At 41.6% G+C, this 14,147-nt stretch overlaps 1 protein-coding gene across 1 annotated transcript in view; it reads right to left on the bottom strand.

Annotated features, from left to right (window-relative positions):
- ube2o (ubiquitin-conjugating enzyme E2O) overlaps positions 1-14,147 on the bottom strand; it is a 44,608-nt gene that overhangs the window by 4,133 nt on the left and 26,328 nt on the right. Inside the window, exons 8-20 of the mRNA XM_023263682.3 lie at positions 13,904-14,054; positions 13,422-13,479; positions 12,355-12,514; positions 10,930-11,085; positions 8,808-8,962; positions 8,321-8,433; positions 8,044-8,172; positions 6,197-6,286; positions 5,775-6,099; positions 4,690-5,057; positions 4,420-4,600; positions 1,545-1,681; positions 267-470 (exon numbers count right to left, since the gene is read on the bottom strand). Of these exons, the coding sequence (XP_023119450.1) occupies positions 267-470; positions 1,545-1,681; positions 4,420-4,600; positions 4,690-5,057; positions 5,775-6,099; positions 6,197-6,286; positions 8,044-8,172; positions 8,321-8,433; positions 8,808-8,962; positions 10,930-11,085; positions 12,355-12,514; positions 13,422-13,479; positions 13,904-14,054 (2,227 nt within the window). The remainder of the gene's footprint in view (positions 1-266; positions 471-1,544; positions 1,682-4,419; positions 4,601-4,689; positions 5,058-5,774; positions 6,100-6,196; positions 6,287-8,043; positions 8,173-8,320; positions 8,434-8,807; positions 8,963-10,929; positions 11,086-12,354; positions 12,515-13,421; positions 13,480-13,903; positions 14,055-14,147) is intronic.

The raw sequence follows: 14,147 nt of genomic DNA, 5'->3' as shown, positions 1-14,147 counted from the left end.
ACGGACGTGTCTTATTGTACGCTCCATATCTTTAGCAAAACTAGCCATTTTAGCGTTGCTTTCCATAGCATGGTAACATGTATGTGAAACATGCTCCAGAAATTGTGAGCTTCCAACCACAGCCTACATCCTGTGAGTCAGACTTGTCAGTTTAATTAGAAGTTAACGCCCAAATCTGTTAAACTGCAGATTGTTACTGACTGGTGTTCACAGACTCAACCAGACATCACACCCGCACCTACACAAACCTGTAAAACGGCACTCACCTTGCCAATCCAGGTGCCCAGCAGGCTGACGCAGACCTTGCCGTTGTCGTACAGGTTGGGATTGAGGCGGCCGCTGCACTGCGACAGGTAGCGGAACAGAGGCGGCACAGCTGGATAGATGTTGGGCAGCTGGATGTCAAACAGGAACAGACCGTCCTCGTAGGGCGTACGAGTCGGCCCTTTGATCAGAGCTGAAAACAGGTCCTGTGTCAAGGGAGGAAAAGAACTTCATCACACGTTTTTTTGATGTTTGCCGTCAATGTAATTTATAGAAGACTGATGTGCAGCGGGATGTTGGAGAATATGAATTAGATAAGAGAACAAAGCAGCACATCAAAGTCAAGTAAAGCCCTATTACACACACCTTCACACTATATTAAGAGTAACCTTTTAAATCATTACAGTAAAATACCAACGCTTGAGTTTGACTCAAAAAATAAATGACAGCTGACCTTAAAAAGTCTATAAGATCTATAGCATCTAAAAGCGTTTCTATATTGAGGGTGTCCATTAACTGAACTGCGGAAAACTGAATGACAAATTCAAATCTATTTTTTCTCCTGACAATTTTGGGTAATCTCACCTCACATATAATTCATACACTCGATTGTTTCTACTACAGAAAATGTTTTCTACACATTTGAAGTCCTGAATCTCTCTTTTCAAAGCTTTGGAGCAGATGTTACGCAACTGCGTAGTTTCTTTAATTATATATATTTGAGGTCTTTTGAAAAAGCAATCATGCAGTAAATTCTGTCAAAACGTTGACATGTAGTGGACAGGCTGTAACTAATGATTATTTTCATTGCAGATTTATGTGATTATTATCGATTATTTCCTTGATTAAGCAATTAGTTAATCAAGAAAATAAAATATTAAAAAAATGGCGAGAACTGTCCCTCAAAGCCCACAACGATGTCCTCAAATGTCGTCTTTTGTCTACAACCCAAACATAATCAGTCACTATAATAGAGGAGAAAAGAATCCAGAAAATATTCACATTTAAGAAGCTGGAATCAGATTATTTTTCTTTTTATCTTATTAATATAAATCGATTATTACATGTATGCAATATTGTAAGACTTTACTATTTGAATTGCTCCTTGATGACTTATGTTGTGAGTTGGTATTTTATAATTAAAAACGGTGATTCTACACATTTTCCACCACGGATTGTCCTGTTTGTCTATGTGTGTTTATTTAAATGGTGAGAACAATAATCTTTCAAAACAAATCTACTTGTGAGCTGCTTATTGGCAGCAATGACAGGAAACCCACCATGCGGTCCTCAAACGTTTTGACCATGATGCCGTCGGGCAGCGACGTTGCCAGCAGAGCCATTTCCTTCCTCACTGTGCTGAAGAACTTCTTTGCCTCCGCTGGCTGAAACTCCATCTTGTTGAATGAGTGAGTCTCTGTGACAGCAAGAGGAAACACGAGGGTGATGATTGAACAGTAAAGCAGAATAAAACAGACATTTACAGACACAAGTATGTGGGCAGAGAATTCATTAAGTAAAACAATGTCTGTGTGTGTGTGTGAGTGTGTGTTTATGATCTCAGAATGGAGATGGGAGGACGCTACTGTCAGTCACAGTAATTAGGAAACGTGAGTCTCCTGTTTTGTGTCTGAGCGATCAAGAAGACAAACATATAGAGACCATAATCCCTTAGATCAGTCTAATGGTGAGCAGGTTGAGTTTAACATAAACCTCGTTGATATCTGAAGCTCCAGTTAATAATATTAGTGACCATATGTTCACGTGGTACAATAAAAAGTTCTGAAACCGTTTGTGTTGGATGTGAATAAAACGCATCACAGTCACATAAGTGCATCATGTGTGAGCTGTAACTGTCATCAGTCAGTTGACCACGAGAAACCACACTATCTACAGGTGTTTGGGACCACTGGTAGGTGCATATCTGCAATTTCTCCACTGAGCTTAAACTGGAGCATCATCACATTGAGATTAGCCAGATTTCCTGTTGACGGGAGAAGTAAGTCTGAGGCTGCCACAGAGAGAAAAACTGCAGCTTTCACAGGGAAAGAGCTCACAGTCTCCGATACACGAGAAGATGTCAGGAGCATGATTGTGGTTTTCTTAAACGTTCACATTGTTGTGCATTAGGGCTGCAGCTATCGATGATTTTAGTAATCGAGTATTCTATCAATTATTCTGGCGATTAATCGAGCAATCGGATTCCGCACTAGGCATGCGAGTTACAGCATCAGAAGCGGAAGTGAACACGCTGTGCAACAGAAATAACCATCCTAGACACATATGTGGTATAGTACAGGTGTAATGTACATATATAGTATAGTACAGGGGCATTCAACTAAAACTCAAAGCCATTTAGCATCACTGTAACCATGACAACAAGTGAACACTACGTCAGCTGCCTGCTGGCCATCACATGATTGCGATCCTACTACAAATCCACTGCTACGGACTTATCAGTCGGAAATTATACAACGACTGAGAACCCTTGGTGGAATACTGTGCTCTTTGCGTGCTGGTATGGACTTAAATGCAGCTGGATCTCAACGTCTTTCTAAGACCCGCACCAGCTCTAATTCCCATTGGCTAGTGATATTAGTTTGGTTGAGAGCAAAAGCTGCGTTCCCCTCATTCCATTGGTAGATGAACTCATTGGCAATGTAGTCCTATCTTTTTTTTTTTTTTGAGCCAAACACCAGCGCTGCACGCCGGAATTCCGGCACAGTGCCTGAATCCTTACAGAAAACATACAGTGTAGGTAAGTGTCCACTAGATGCGTTTTTCCCGCATGCAAATGCACCACATCTGAAAATCGCACACATGGTGGGCGGTCACTAGCGGGCCAACATTGTCACATGACAGCCCTCGAGCTACAGCGGGCCGCTACGTGGTCACGTGACCAAGCTTTCAGCTTGACAGTCCGGCAGATGCATCGGATAAACACAGTGGCTCGGCCGCAAACTTTCTCTTTTATTTCTAAAACACTTCAGGAAAAAATATTTATGACAGCATTTGAGGTGAGAAATAAACTGTGCAGTAGCTGAATTTTTCCTTGTTTTGGTTCACCGACGGCTCGTTTAGACGACAGTTTAGACCTCGGACTGGTTGGGGCCTCCTGCCGTAAACAATAGAAAAGATGCGCTGGTTAAAATAGAAGCATCTCATCAAATTTAAGGACCCGGTTTGTATCGAATGAAGTCTGTCCGGCCTCGCACCACTGTCCGCCATTTCATGACCTGGGGTCTAGCATGTAGTTGATTAAACGAAGCCTCGATTCAGAAAATTTTGCTTGGAGGAATTTTAGTAATCAAAATACTCGAATAACTCGAGGAATCGTTTCAGCCCTATTGTGCATCAAAAATTGATCAGCCAGGGCCGGAATGTCAAGGTCAGAGTTCTACTGTAACGTCCTGAGGTGTCTCAAGGAGAACATTCAGTCAATCAAGTGCCATGCCATTCAACACAGGTGACCATTTTCCTCTGTCTAATCCGATCTTTTGTTTTCTGAATTGTGACTGTTGCCTGTTCCATGTGTAGCCATGATACAAGTCCGTCTATCATTTTCATTCTCTGTCTGCCTTGGCCTCTCTTTCCATTAATTTTTCCATTCGTTACAATATATTCCAGAGTCTCTTTCCTTATGACGTGTTCAAAAAATGTTGCTTGCCGTTTCCTAATTTTGTTCAATAACGTCTAATTTCTGTTTAGTAATTTTAAAACATCTTCATTGCTTATTCCGGCCATATAAGATATACGTAGCATACGTCTGTAAAACCACATCCCTGCTGCAGTTTTACAGATGTGAGAACATTCAGTGCAAACAACCTAAACGCAATTATCACTCTCCACTCGCCCTACATGCTAGTTTGGCTCCCTCTTCCCCAGAACGATATTCAAGTTGAAGAGTTGCCATTTTGACGCAGCTGGACACGTTTATACAACAGGAGTCTATTGCTGCACAAGGAGATTACTTAGACAGGGTTGGCAGACGAGTCTAAATGAAGTACAGTGTTTGATTTTTACATACACAAGTTCTGAACTTTTTAAATGCACCTCGTATTTAAACAAAAGAAAAAATGTAGAAGGGCAGATGGTGACAAAGAAAGAGGAAGAGGATGACGGTAAAGTGAAACATTACAAATCTCCACATCTCACCTGGGGCCCACTCCAGCACTGAGAACACCTCTCCCTTGGCACTCGTAAAGGTCACGCCAGGTTTGCCGCCACTCTGTTGGCACAATACTGGAGTGTCACTGAGAAAGTCACTGGGCCATTCTTGTCCACCTACTGGTGTTAGTGGCTCCTGCTGGGGCTTTTCCTCTCCAGCTCTCTCTGCCTGAACAGTAACACACCAGCAGGTAAGATGCAAACTAATGACAGCAGGTAGCTTAAATTTCATACGTTGTACATTTACTCAACACCTACCTCTGTCCCTGCTCCTCCACTCCCCACTGCCTCCACCACAGCCTCCATCTTCTCCTCCTCCACGATGGCCACGTTATCCAGCGTCTTCCTCAGATTCTCCTGCAGCTTCTTGATGTCGTCCAGGAAGCGTTTCTCCTTGGTCGGTTTTTCGGGGGCCGTTGGCGTCACCGAACTCGCTACGTTAGTCGTGGACGCAGGTTCAGCAGATGTCGGGGAGGTCGGAGAGCCGCCGGTCCACAGCTGCTCCACAGTCATGTTCTTCAGGCTCTCCAAGATCTTCAGGGCCTCTTTCAACTCCCTGAAGCCCCGAGAAGCACCATCCTTACTGGGCTTCTCGGCTCCGTTAACGGCTCCTCCTGGAGTGGTTCCTAAAGAGGCAGAATTAGAACGTGAACACCAAATTACTGCAGGCACAATTGCAGATGTGACAAAGAGGAGACAGATTTCTGTGACATGAATGCACAGATTGATGTCCCCAGCGGATACTGTTTTAGTAAAAAAAAAAAAAAAAAAGGAAGTGAATGCTGCCTGCAGGACATTCTTAACCCTTTGACGCCTGAATTTATTTACAATTAAATTTAAGAAAAAATTTTCAGTTTTTGCTTTCCAGCTGATGCTAAAATAAGTGGAGGTTGTTAATTTGTCTATTACACATAGAACAGATATATAATAATAATAACAGATATATAATAATTAGGTCCCACTCCGACCGGTCCTAAGAGAAACCAGTGCTTGCAAAAGGTTCTGAGGTATGTATTGAATATGCACAAAACGGCATTGGGGGAATGGATACGGTATCTCAGCTGCAGTCTGAATGAAAGCGGTATGTTGCGAATTTGTGACAATAGGCGTCAAGGGGTTAACAAAACTGAGCAAAATTCTAAAGGTTTAAAAATATCTAAAGTAACCTCTCACCTCTCTGTCCTGTAATACAACTGTTATGTTGAGGACAAAAAAGTCCTCCTACTTTAGTTCAATGAAGAACATATTATCCCATGAGTGGAGGGTGATTTATGCATTGCATTGTGAAGTTCATATAATTCCCTTGATATGAAAATGATCATAAATATAAATAAGCTCCACACCTCCTCCAGAAGCAGGAGTGGCCACAGCCACAGACGCCTCTCCTTCCTCTCCAGGGACTCCTTTTGTGGGACTGGTGACCCCGGCTTTGCTGCCCTCCTGTGGGGGGATGATGAACACTGTGGACCCAGTGGGTGTGGGGGTCGGAGTCGCTGTGTCAATGATATCTGCATTGTTGATGTGGCTGTCGTCCTCCGTGGTCAGGCCGTTGTCTGTCTCCCAGCTGTCGCTCTCGTCCTCCCACTCCTCTGTGGACAGAACGCTGCTCGTTTCCTCCACCGAGTCGTAGTCCGTCTCCTCGATCTCAGACTCCACGTTGTAGAGGTACTGTGTGTGAGAGATTGTTAGACTATCAGCAACAAACATCTCACTTCTAAGGTCCAACATTACATTCAGTTTCATCAAGGCTTTGTCTTTTTTTTACCTGAGGCAGGACGATGGTCATGGAGTTGTCTGCCCACACTACCTCCACTTTGCTGCTCACATCCACCCTAAACACCTGACCCACTGACGTCTGAGGGCAGGTGAAAGCAGAGACAAACATTATCAAGAACACATCATACAGCATTATTATGTGTTGTGGTAAACAGACATGTGAAGCCCTTTAAGGCTTTTTACTCCATAACATAACACCTTAAAGAGACATATTATTTTGAAAGCCTTACTAGGGACAGGGCTAAAGAAAATTGTTTAGGTTACTCTAAAAGGCCATGAAGCCATTAAACTGAGTACAGTCAGTCCCTACAGGGACATGAACATGCTTTAAAAGTCGGATTATGAAATAGTCTGTCGGCGATGTGGACAGTTTACCCAGAGGGTGTTGCAGAGAAAAGCTTAGTGTGTTCCCAGTTTGTTTTCTATTGATGTAACTAATGATAGAGCAAATTATCAAACCCTCAGCTGCTGGTTCATTAGGTGTCTGCCACTGCAAGAGACCCTGCATACATGAAGGTTATTCCGCTCAGTTTTTGCTGGAACTGTTTGAGAAAAGCATTGATTCAGCTGTCAGATTATGTTAGTGGCTGTAGTTTGCAGAGCTGTCAGTTTGTATTCCATTTTACTGACAGGTGTTTCTAATTTTCTGACCACAACATCTATGTCTAAGGAATGACTAAATATCAACTTTGTTAGGTCTGATGCTTTCAGGGTCCAAACGCTGCTTTAGATATTAAAAGCAAACAAAACCGGTGAACGTTTTCATGATGACTTCAAACTTTTATGAGGCACCACTGAGGGTTACAAAAATAAAACACAGACATCTCCATTGTTGGTCTCCTTCACAACTAATAATCAGTATCAGTCCATGAGTTAGACATTAGCAGTAAGCTAGAAAGTTGACATCTATAAATGATATGACATGGTATGGTTGAGGTATTTCTGAAAAAAAAATGCTAAAACTGGATATACACAAAGATGATAAAGTAATATTTTGCAGGGTTAGTGAAGTTAGAACAGTTAATATAATGTTCTGCCACCGCCAGGCTAGCTATACAGTGTGGGCCATAAGTTTTCATACACAGAAAAATGTGTAATGTATATTTATATTTCAGATACCCTAGAAGATGCGTTTGATGTTATCTTTGGGAGCACTTGAAGGCCATGGTGTATCAGGTGAAGATACGAGGCATAAATCATCTCAAGGAATGTATCACCAACACCATTGCAAGCATAATTTCAACTGTGCTAATGCAAGTTCATCAACAGTGGAAAACACGTATTAATATGTGTTTTCGAAACAATGGTAATAATATAGAGCACATTATATAAATAAAAACTGTTGTCCAACATACAATGTTAATTTTTCCTATGTACGGAAACTTATGGCCCACCCTGTAGAAGTTTAGTTAGGCTAGTATGAACCGGAGCTAAAGCTCTAATATCAACACAGCACTGTGTTTAGGACAAGAGCAAAATTGTTTTCAACAAAGATGTAGGTTAAGGGCCAGTCAGCGAGTTGAAGCACCCGTGACTGCTTAAATCATCAGACAGGCATCATTATGTGTCAACCTTCTGGATTGAGGTGGAGAAAAATTTGTCTCACACCAACAGGAAAGCGGTAGAATAACGGCCAAATTGTTTTTTTTTTTGCACTCAGATCTACTGAAACAACATGAGATGCAGCGCTGTAGTATGTTGAAAAGACAACAACCTCCGCAGAGACAGTGTTGTTTTGTCCAGTCTTGTCTAATCTTGTCTTACCAAACAGGCAGGGACACCTTCAGGGAAATGCTTATAAAAGGACAGCGGAAAGGAAAGCGAAATTGTGTTCACCTCATTTTCACAGTCGTTTTGTCCGTTCTCTGAGTTCCATATTCTAATGACGATATCGGTAGTGCGGAAATGAAAATCTGGATGATCAGCGATGTCGTACACGCTGACATCCTCCTCCACACCGATAACCTACATTCAAACAAAGCCAAAAAACATACATTAATACTATGGTTGCTGCATACTTATTCTCCCTCTGCAGCACTTAAATGTCATTTTTCATTTTCTGACACAAACATTGTCACAGTCTTTAATCACAGCCACAGTTCTCCTGACTGACCTCCACATCATCACTGGTGGAGTTGAGTTTGATCCACTTTACAACACATGTTCTGCCCCTGTGATCGCCAGACTGGATCACACCGTACACTCCTGGGTCCTGCAGGGCTTGGGCTGAAGGGGGAGCAGAGACACACACATTAACGATTTAGCTGCAAAACATATTGCACAAAGCACATACACTGGAAATCTCTATGACTGCATTTGTCGGGGGAAAAAAAGAGAAAACTTTGGTTGGCTGGAACGTCTCTGTGTTTCCCGTCCATTTCACAGAACACACAAACCTGGCACAGTTTCTACAAATGACCTAGATGCTGCTCTACTGGCATCGTCATGTAAGTACTTGGTGGCAGAGTGGCCCACATAAAAAAAAACATCATTTTATCACACAAAGACGGAAATCTGACACACTCTGTCTGAAAAAAACAGACAACAAAAAATGAAACAGCAAATATTAAAAAGTAGTGAATTCAATTCATATTTCTTACGTCGTTTGTCTACCACAAAGTCCCCGGGGCAAAACTCGTGGCTATCGAGGTGCTGAATGGGGATGAGGTCATTTGATCGGATCCCCTTCTCCACCCGACCGTCCTTCCACATCACATCAGCCGTTGTCTTTGTGGATACGACTTCCACTGCCACCCTGGAAAAAAACATTAAAAAGAGTTTGGCCTTAAAATTAAGAAATATTCATATACATAAGAAACAAAAATGTACAATTCAATTGTTTTGCTTGTATTTTAGCCTTCATCTTAGCGCATCATCTTAACCTATTTACTATTCATCTTCATCTCATTTGTTTTTCTTCCTCTTGAAATCCCAATCTTCTCTCATTTTTCCTTTCCTCTACTACTCAGTTCTGCTCTGATCATTTTATTCTGACTCACCACCATCCATCTCTGGTCCTGCTGCATCAATTTAGACCCTTTGATCCTAAAAACTGTCCAAAGTGAGTCTGAAGATGTGACAGGATGCACAAAACTAAAGTCGAGTACTGCGATCCTTAACTGCCGTCTTCTTGCTGTTCAATTCCTTTTACTTAATTTCAAATTGAACCTTCTTTAGCATATTCAGAACAAAGAAAGAAACAAAGAAAATGACTGATCTGCAAAAACAGATTTTTTTATAACTGACACTGGCGCACTTAAAAGGTTTTATTTTGGAGACCTTGAATTTAATTGGTATCTTAATGGCAAAGAAGAGGAAACCAAGACAGCGTTGGGGCGTGTTTGGTGGAGTCACAACAGACAGAAAGAGTGTGTGCAGTGTGAGTGTTTTGTAAACTGAGGATGAGTGTAACTGTGTGGTGGAGGAAATGACACCATCAGTAGTCTGCACTGAAAGGCTTTCTGTGTGCACATGCTGTCGAGCTCCAGTGTCACTGTTGGACATATCGAGACACAAGCCCTTTGACAAACAAGAGAGGTCGGACAAACAGACCAACACAGTGTTGGCAGATTTCACAGGGAAACCAGCTGTGACTGCTTGATGTCGCTGGTCTAAGTTTTATTTCGCCTTCCAGGCAGAGCAGCAGGAGAAGCATCAGACTTATCAGCCTTAAATGTCTATCAAATGTCAAAACACTTCAGTTGATCATCAGACTTCATCCAGTCCCAACATTGATCTGATGAGTCATTAAATATACAGAAAAGATGGCCAACTGTCAGACAGAAGTGCTGGTAGGAGAAAATGAAGAGGATATCAGTGGATAATAAAGAGCCGGATCAACACTGGATTTTATGCTAGAGTTATATTTAAAAAAGGAAAATGTTAGGGACCTTATTTATCGACTTTTCAGCAATGTATTTCACAGACTAGTTAGTGAAGCTTGACTGCTGTCTGCTCAGCACTGATATGCACTCTGCTGCATGTGCTGCAGTCAGTGCTATAAACAATGGAGTCAGTGATACACTACCAGACAAACTGTTATGACACCTTTTTTAAACAAGAAAAGAACTCAGAGTGCAGTACTCCACCAAGGCTGCTGTCGTTCTATGATTTCCCACGGGTAAATCCTGATAAGTCTGCAGCGGTGGATTTGTAGTAGGATCACAATCATGTGATCGTTAGCAGGCAGATGAGGTAACATTCATTTGTTGTCATAGTTACAGTGACGCCGTGCCGCTATCTCGCAATGATACAGAAATCCTTAACAAAGCTGTGGATCCAGACTATAAGCTGCATAACTGCCAAAATCTAATCACTTGGTCCTTGTGCCATTTCTGACCTTCCCTGAAAATTTTGTCCAAATCCGTCAGTGTGTTTTTGAGTAATGTTGCACACAGACAGACTAACAGACTAACAAACGTATGCCGATCGTCACTTAACTCCGCCGTGCACCTTGACGGAGTAATAAACAAAGTAAGTTTTTAAACCGACGCTTATCAGACACCACATAAGTTAATATGGTATGTCTGTGACAGGCCAGTCTCAGTTGGTGATATTAGCCCACTGATTTATCATTCAGACTGCAGATAAAACATTTTTTAAAGCGGCAGTACTAGATAGTAGCATACAGAGTGGAGAAAGAAAAAGATGTACAATAACAGAGAAGTGAATAACAGAACAGAGGACAAGAAATGAACAAGAATTGCTCTGATTTTCACTCACCGGTCTCCAGGCTTAAACTCCCGCGAGAACTTGGTCCTCTTCTTCTTGTGCTTCCTCTTCAGGTTGCGGATGGACAGCGGGATGCTCTTCTTGCGATTTGTTCCCAGACCGCCGCTCTGAGAGGACGCCGTGGAGCTCGCCGACGACGTCAGAGAGCTGCAGCCGGGTCACAGTCACATAAAAGAAACACACACAGAGCAATGGGATGTTTTTCATTGTACTGTAAGTGATAGCAACTAACATTTATCATCATCACTGATTAATCTGTTGAATATTCTATTGATTTTTTGACTTCCTTTTAATTAATGAAGAAAATACTGAAACTATTTCCTAAAACACAAGGTAACAGCTTCATATTGCATGCTTTAAGTGCAGACCAAATATCCACTGATATTTAGTTCAATGACGTTCTGTGATCACTGAATCAAGGTTGTATGAAACATCTGAAGGAGGGAATGTTGACACTATAACAGGAATGAAATATAATGAAATCCAGTGGAACAGATCTAAAATAAATACACTATTTATGAAGCTTTTAAAGATTCACATTTTCACAATCAAGCAGCTCTGTGTCTGTTACTTTTGGTATTTTTCCCTTTATTTTGACAAGAATAGTGGAGAGAAGGGCAGTAATGATCCAGGGATCTGGTAATCAGGGCATACGTGCCCATGTGCTATGCACCCAAAGCACTCAGCGCACGAGCTCTGTGGTCATTAGAACTTTTTGAAATGGCTGCAAGGCTCTCCGCCAGGCGCTGGTCTCTGGTTTCCAAACTGACACAACATATTTCGATCACTTTCACTCCAATATAACATTAAATTAAAATGTACTGCCTGATATCTACCTTTCTCTCGAACTCTCATATAATTGATTTCATTAAGAAACTCAGCTTCATTAATAATCCAAATCAAACTTGAACATGACTGGATTTACACTTTACATTTGCAAGGTAACTCTGCTGGGTAAATTACTATAAGGTGAATAATTAGCCCCTAACTCCTGCAGCGTGATGTAGGGCAGTGATTTGACCTTATTCCTTCCAAAGGCAAAGATGTAAATCAATGCAACAGTGTCACTAATTGAAATACATAAAACACTGCACTGATGACACAGTTGATTTAGAAGTGGTTGCTGTGTGGGAGAGGATATGGATAAGGAGTTTCTGTTATTATGTCCACTGAAACAAAAATAATGCACTTCAACACAACACCTCAAACTTTGGCCTCAGACATGTTCAGGCTAGCGTAAATTCCCATTACATGCAGTCTCAGTAAAACTCCAATAAAAATAATTTTCACAAAAAAAATACTGCAAAAATTAACAAAAGGTCTTAGAACTGTGCAAACACTGTGCAAGTGTCCAGTGCCTCTGACACCGGTGAAAGCGTAAAACAAAAAAAACAACCGTGTAAGACGTGAACAGACCTGGTATCGTCAGTGTCTTCTGCAGCCTCGTCGTCGGCGTCCTGCTCTCCGTGTTCTACCGAGGAGTCGTTGGTGTTCTGGGAGTCCGGAGGGTTCTGGTTGGGAACAGGGCCGTTGTTGTTTGGATGAGACGAGTCCGTCTGCTCGGATTTGTGCTCGCCTGGTTGGAGACAAACAAAAGAAAAGATGGACTTTTATTGATCCCCAAGGAAATTCGTGAAAGCGGAATGCATTAGACGGATGCATTAGGATGTCAGTGTAGTTTAAGGATGAATAATTTTCAGAGACAGGAAATTAAACAGTACTGTATGTTAAAAAAATAATCAGCATTTAGACATGAGTATATAGGCTATTTATGCGTGAAGAACGTTTTATAAGAAGCAACAAAAAGCTCAGTCTACTTTCCAGACAGACACACAGTCATCCTCCATTTTCCTGGATCATGCAGACAAACATATTTCTCAGCTCAAGTGTTCTGCACTTCAGCACAATTTCCAATTAGTCTGTTCCTTCTGTACCCAACTGCATTCGTGTAAAGGACTGCCTGATGTCTCACAGGAACTTTAAATAATTCACACTCTGCTTTGCATGGAGACATTTAGTTCGCAGCAGTTGTTTGAATGTAAATGTGATGCTGATTTTTGTAAACTATCACAAAAATTACATTGCATACACAGCCACGCCCCAAAACACACACATTTCAGTAAAAATGGTTATGATAGTCAAAAAATTCAGCTACCAATTCATTCATTCCCCTCTCATTTACTGATGTTCTTGCGTTTCCGTTCGTGCTACATGACGTTATTTTATTTCAACAGACTGAACTCCAATCAAAAAATATCTACTGCATTTCTAAACGGTAAACCCTTCTTAGTTATCAGCAACTATATACACCACTAATGTCTTATCTGTGTGAAATTTAAAGTTACATAACCGCAGATGATAAATTACTGTGTGTGTGTGTGTGTGTGTGTGTGTGTGTGTGTGTGTGTGTGTGTGTGTGTGTGTGTGTGTATACTGTATGTTCCTCTGAATACTGTGTTTCTCTACAGAGTGTTGTTTGGTACCTTGCAAGTCAGCGTTCTCCGTCTTCTTCCCAGACTCCTTCTTGAACAGCCTTTTCAACTGCAGGAGACACACACACACACACACACACACACACACACACACACACACACACACACACACACACACACACACACACACACACACACACACACACACACACACACACACACACACACACACAATGTGAGAGCCTGAGGATGATAAAAAAAAATAACTTTGTATTTCGCAAGTGCTGTCAATCACCGTAACGCTGAGGGGTCTCCAAGATTCAAGAACAACATTCTTAAAATATACCAGGATTCAGGATCATCTCAGTTCCTTAACATCTCATGTAAAAGAGTGACTCTAAGTGCTAACATGCCGCTGCTCTACATTTATACATCAGATATTATAGAATACAGCAGTTCTTTACATATAAAAGAGTATTATTTGAATCTTTTCTTGACAATTCATGAAGAAGCTAATGCAAATCTATCCACACCTTCCTAACAACAGGATCTTCGGGCAGAACAGGGGCACCCTCATGTCCTTCACAGGTCATCCGTGTGGCATCACCTTTAGCAGGGAAGACATAGAGGGCTCTCTCTCCCAGCTGTCTCTGGGTGTGGTCATAGTAGCCCAGGCGTCTCACCCTAAACCCAACCAGGAGAATGACTTTACTTCACAACACCACATAGAATCAATTTGTTCTGTATTTGTGTGATTCAGGTGCAAACATTGGCTAA

This window comes from Amphiprion ocellaris, chromosome 4 (assembly GCF_022539595.1).
Source record: "Amphiprion ocellaris isolate individual 3 ecotype Okinawa chromosome 4, ASM2253959v1, whole genome shotgun sequence".
Classification (NCBI taxonomy): domain Eukaryota; kingdom Metazoa; phylum Chordata; class Actinopteri; family Pomacentridae; genus Amphiprion; species Amphiprion ocellaris.
The sequence above is the reverse complement of the archived record's forward strand: the minus strand, read 5'-3'. Positions and strand labels throughout refer to the sequence as shown.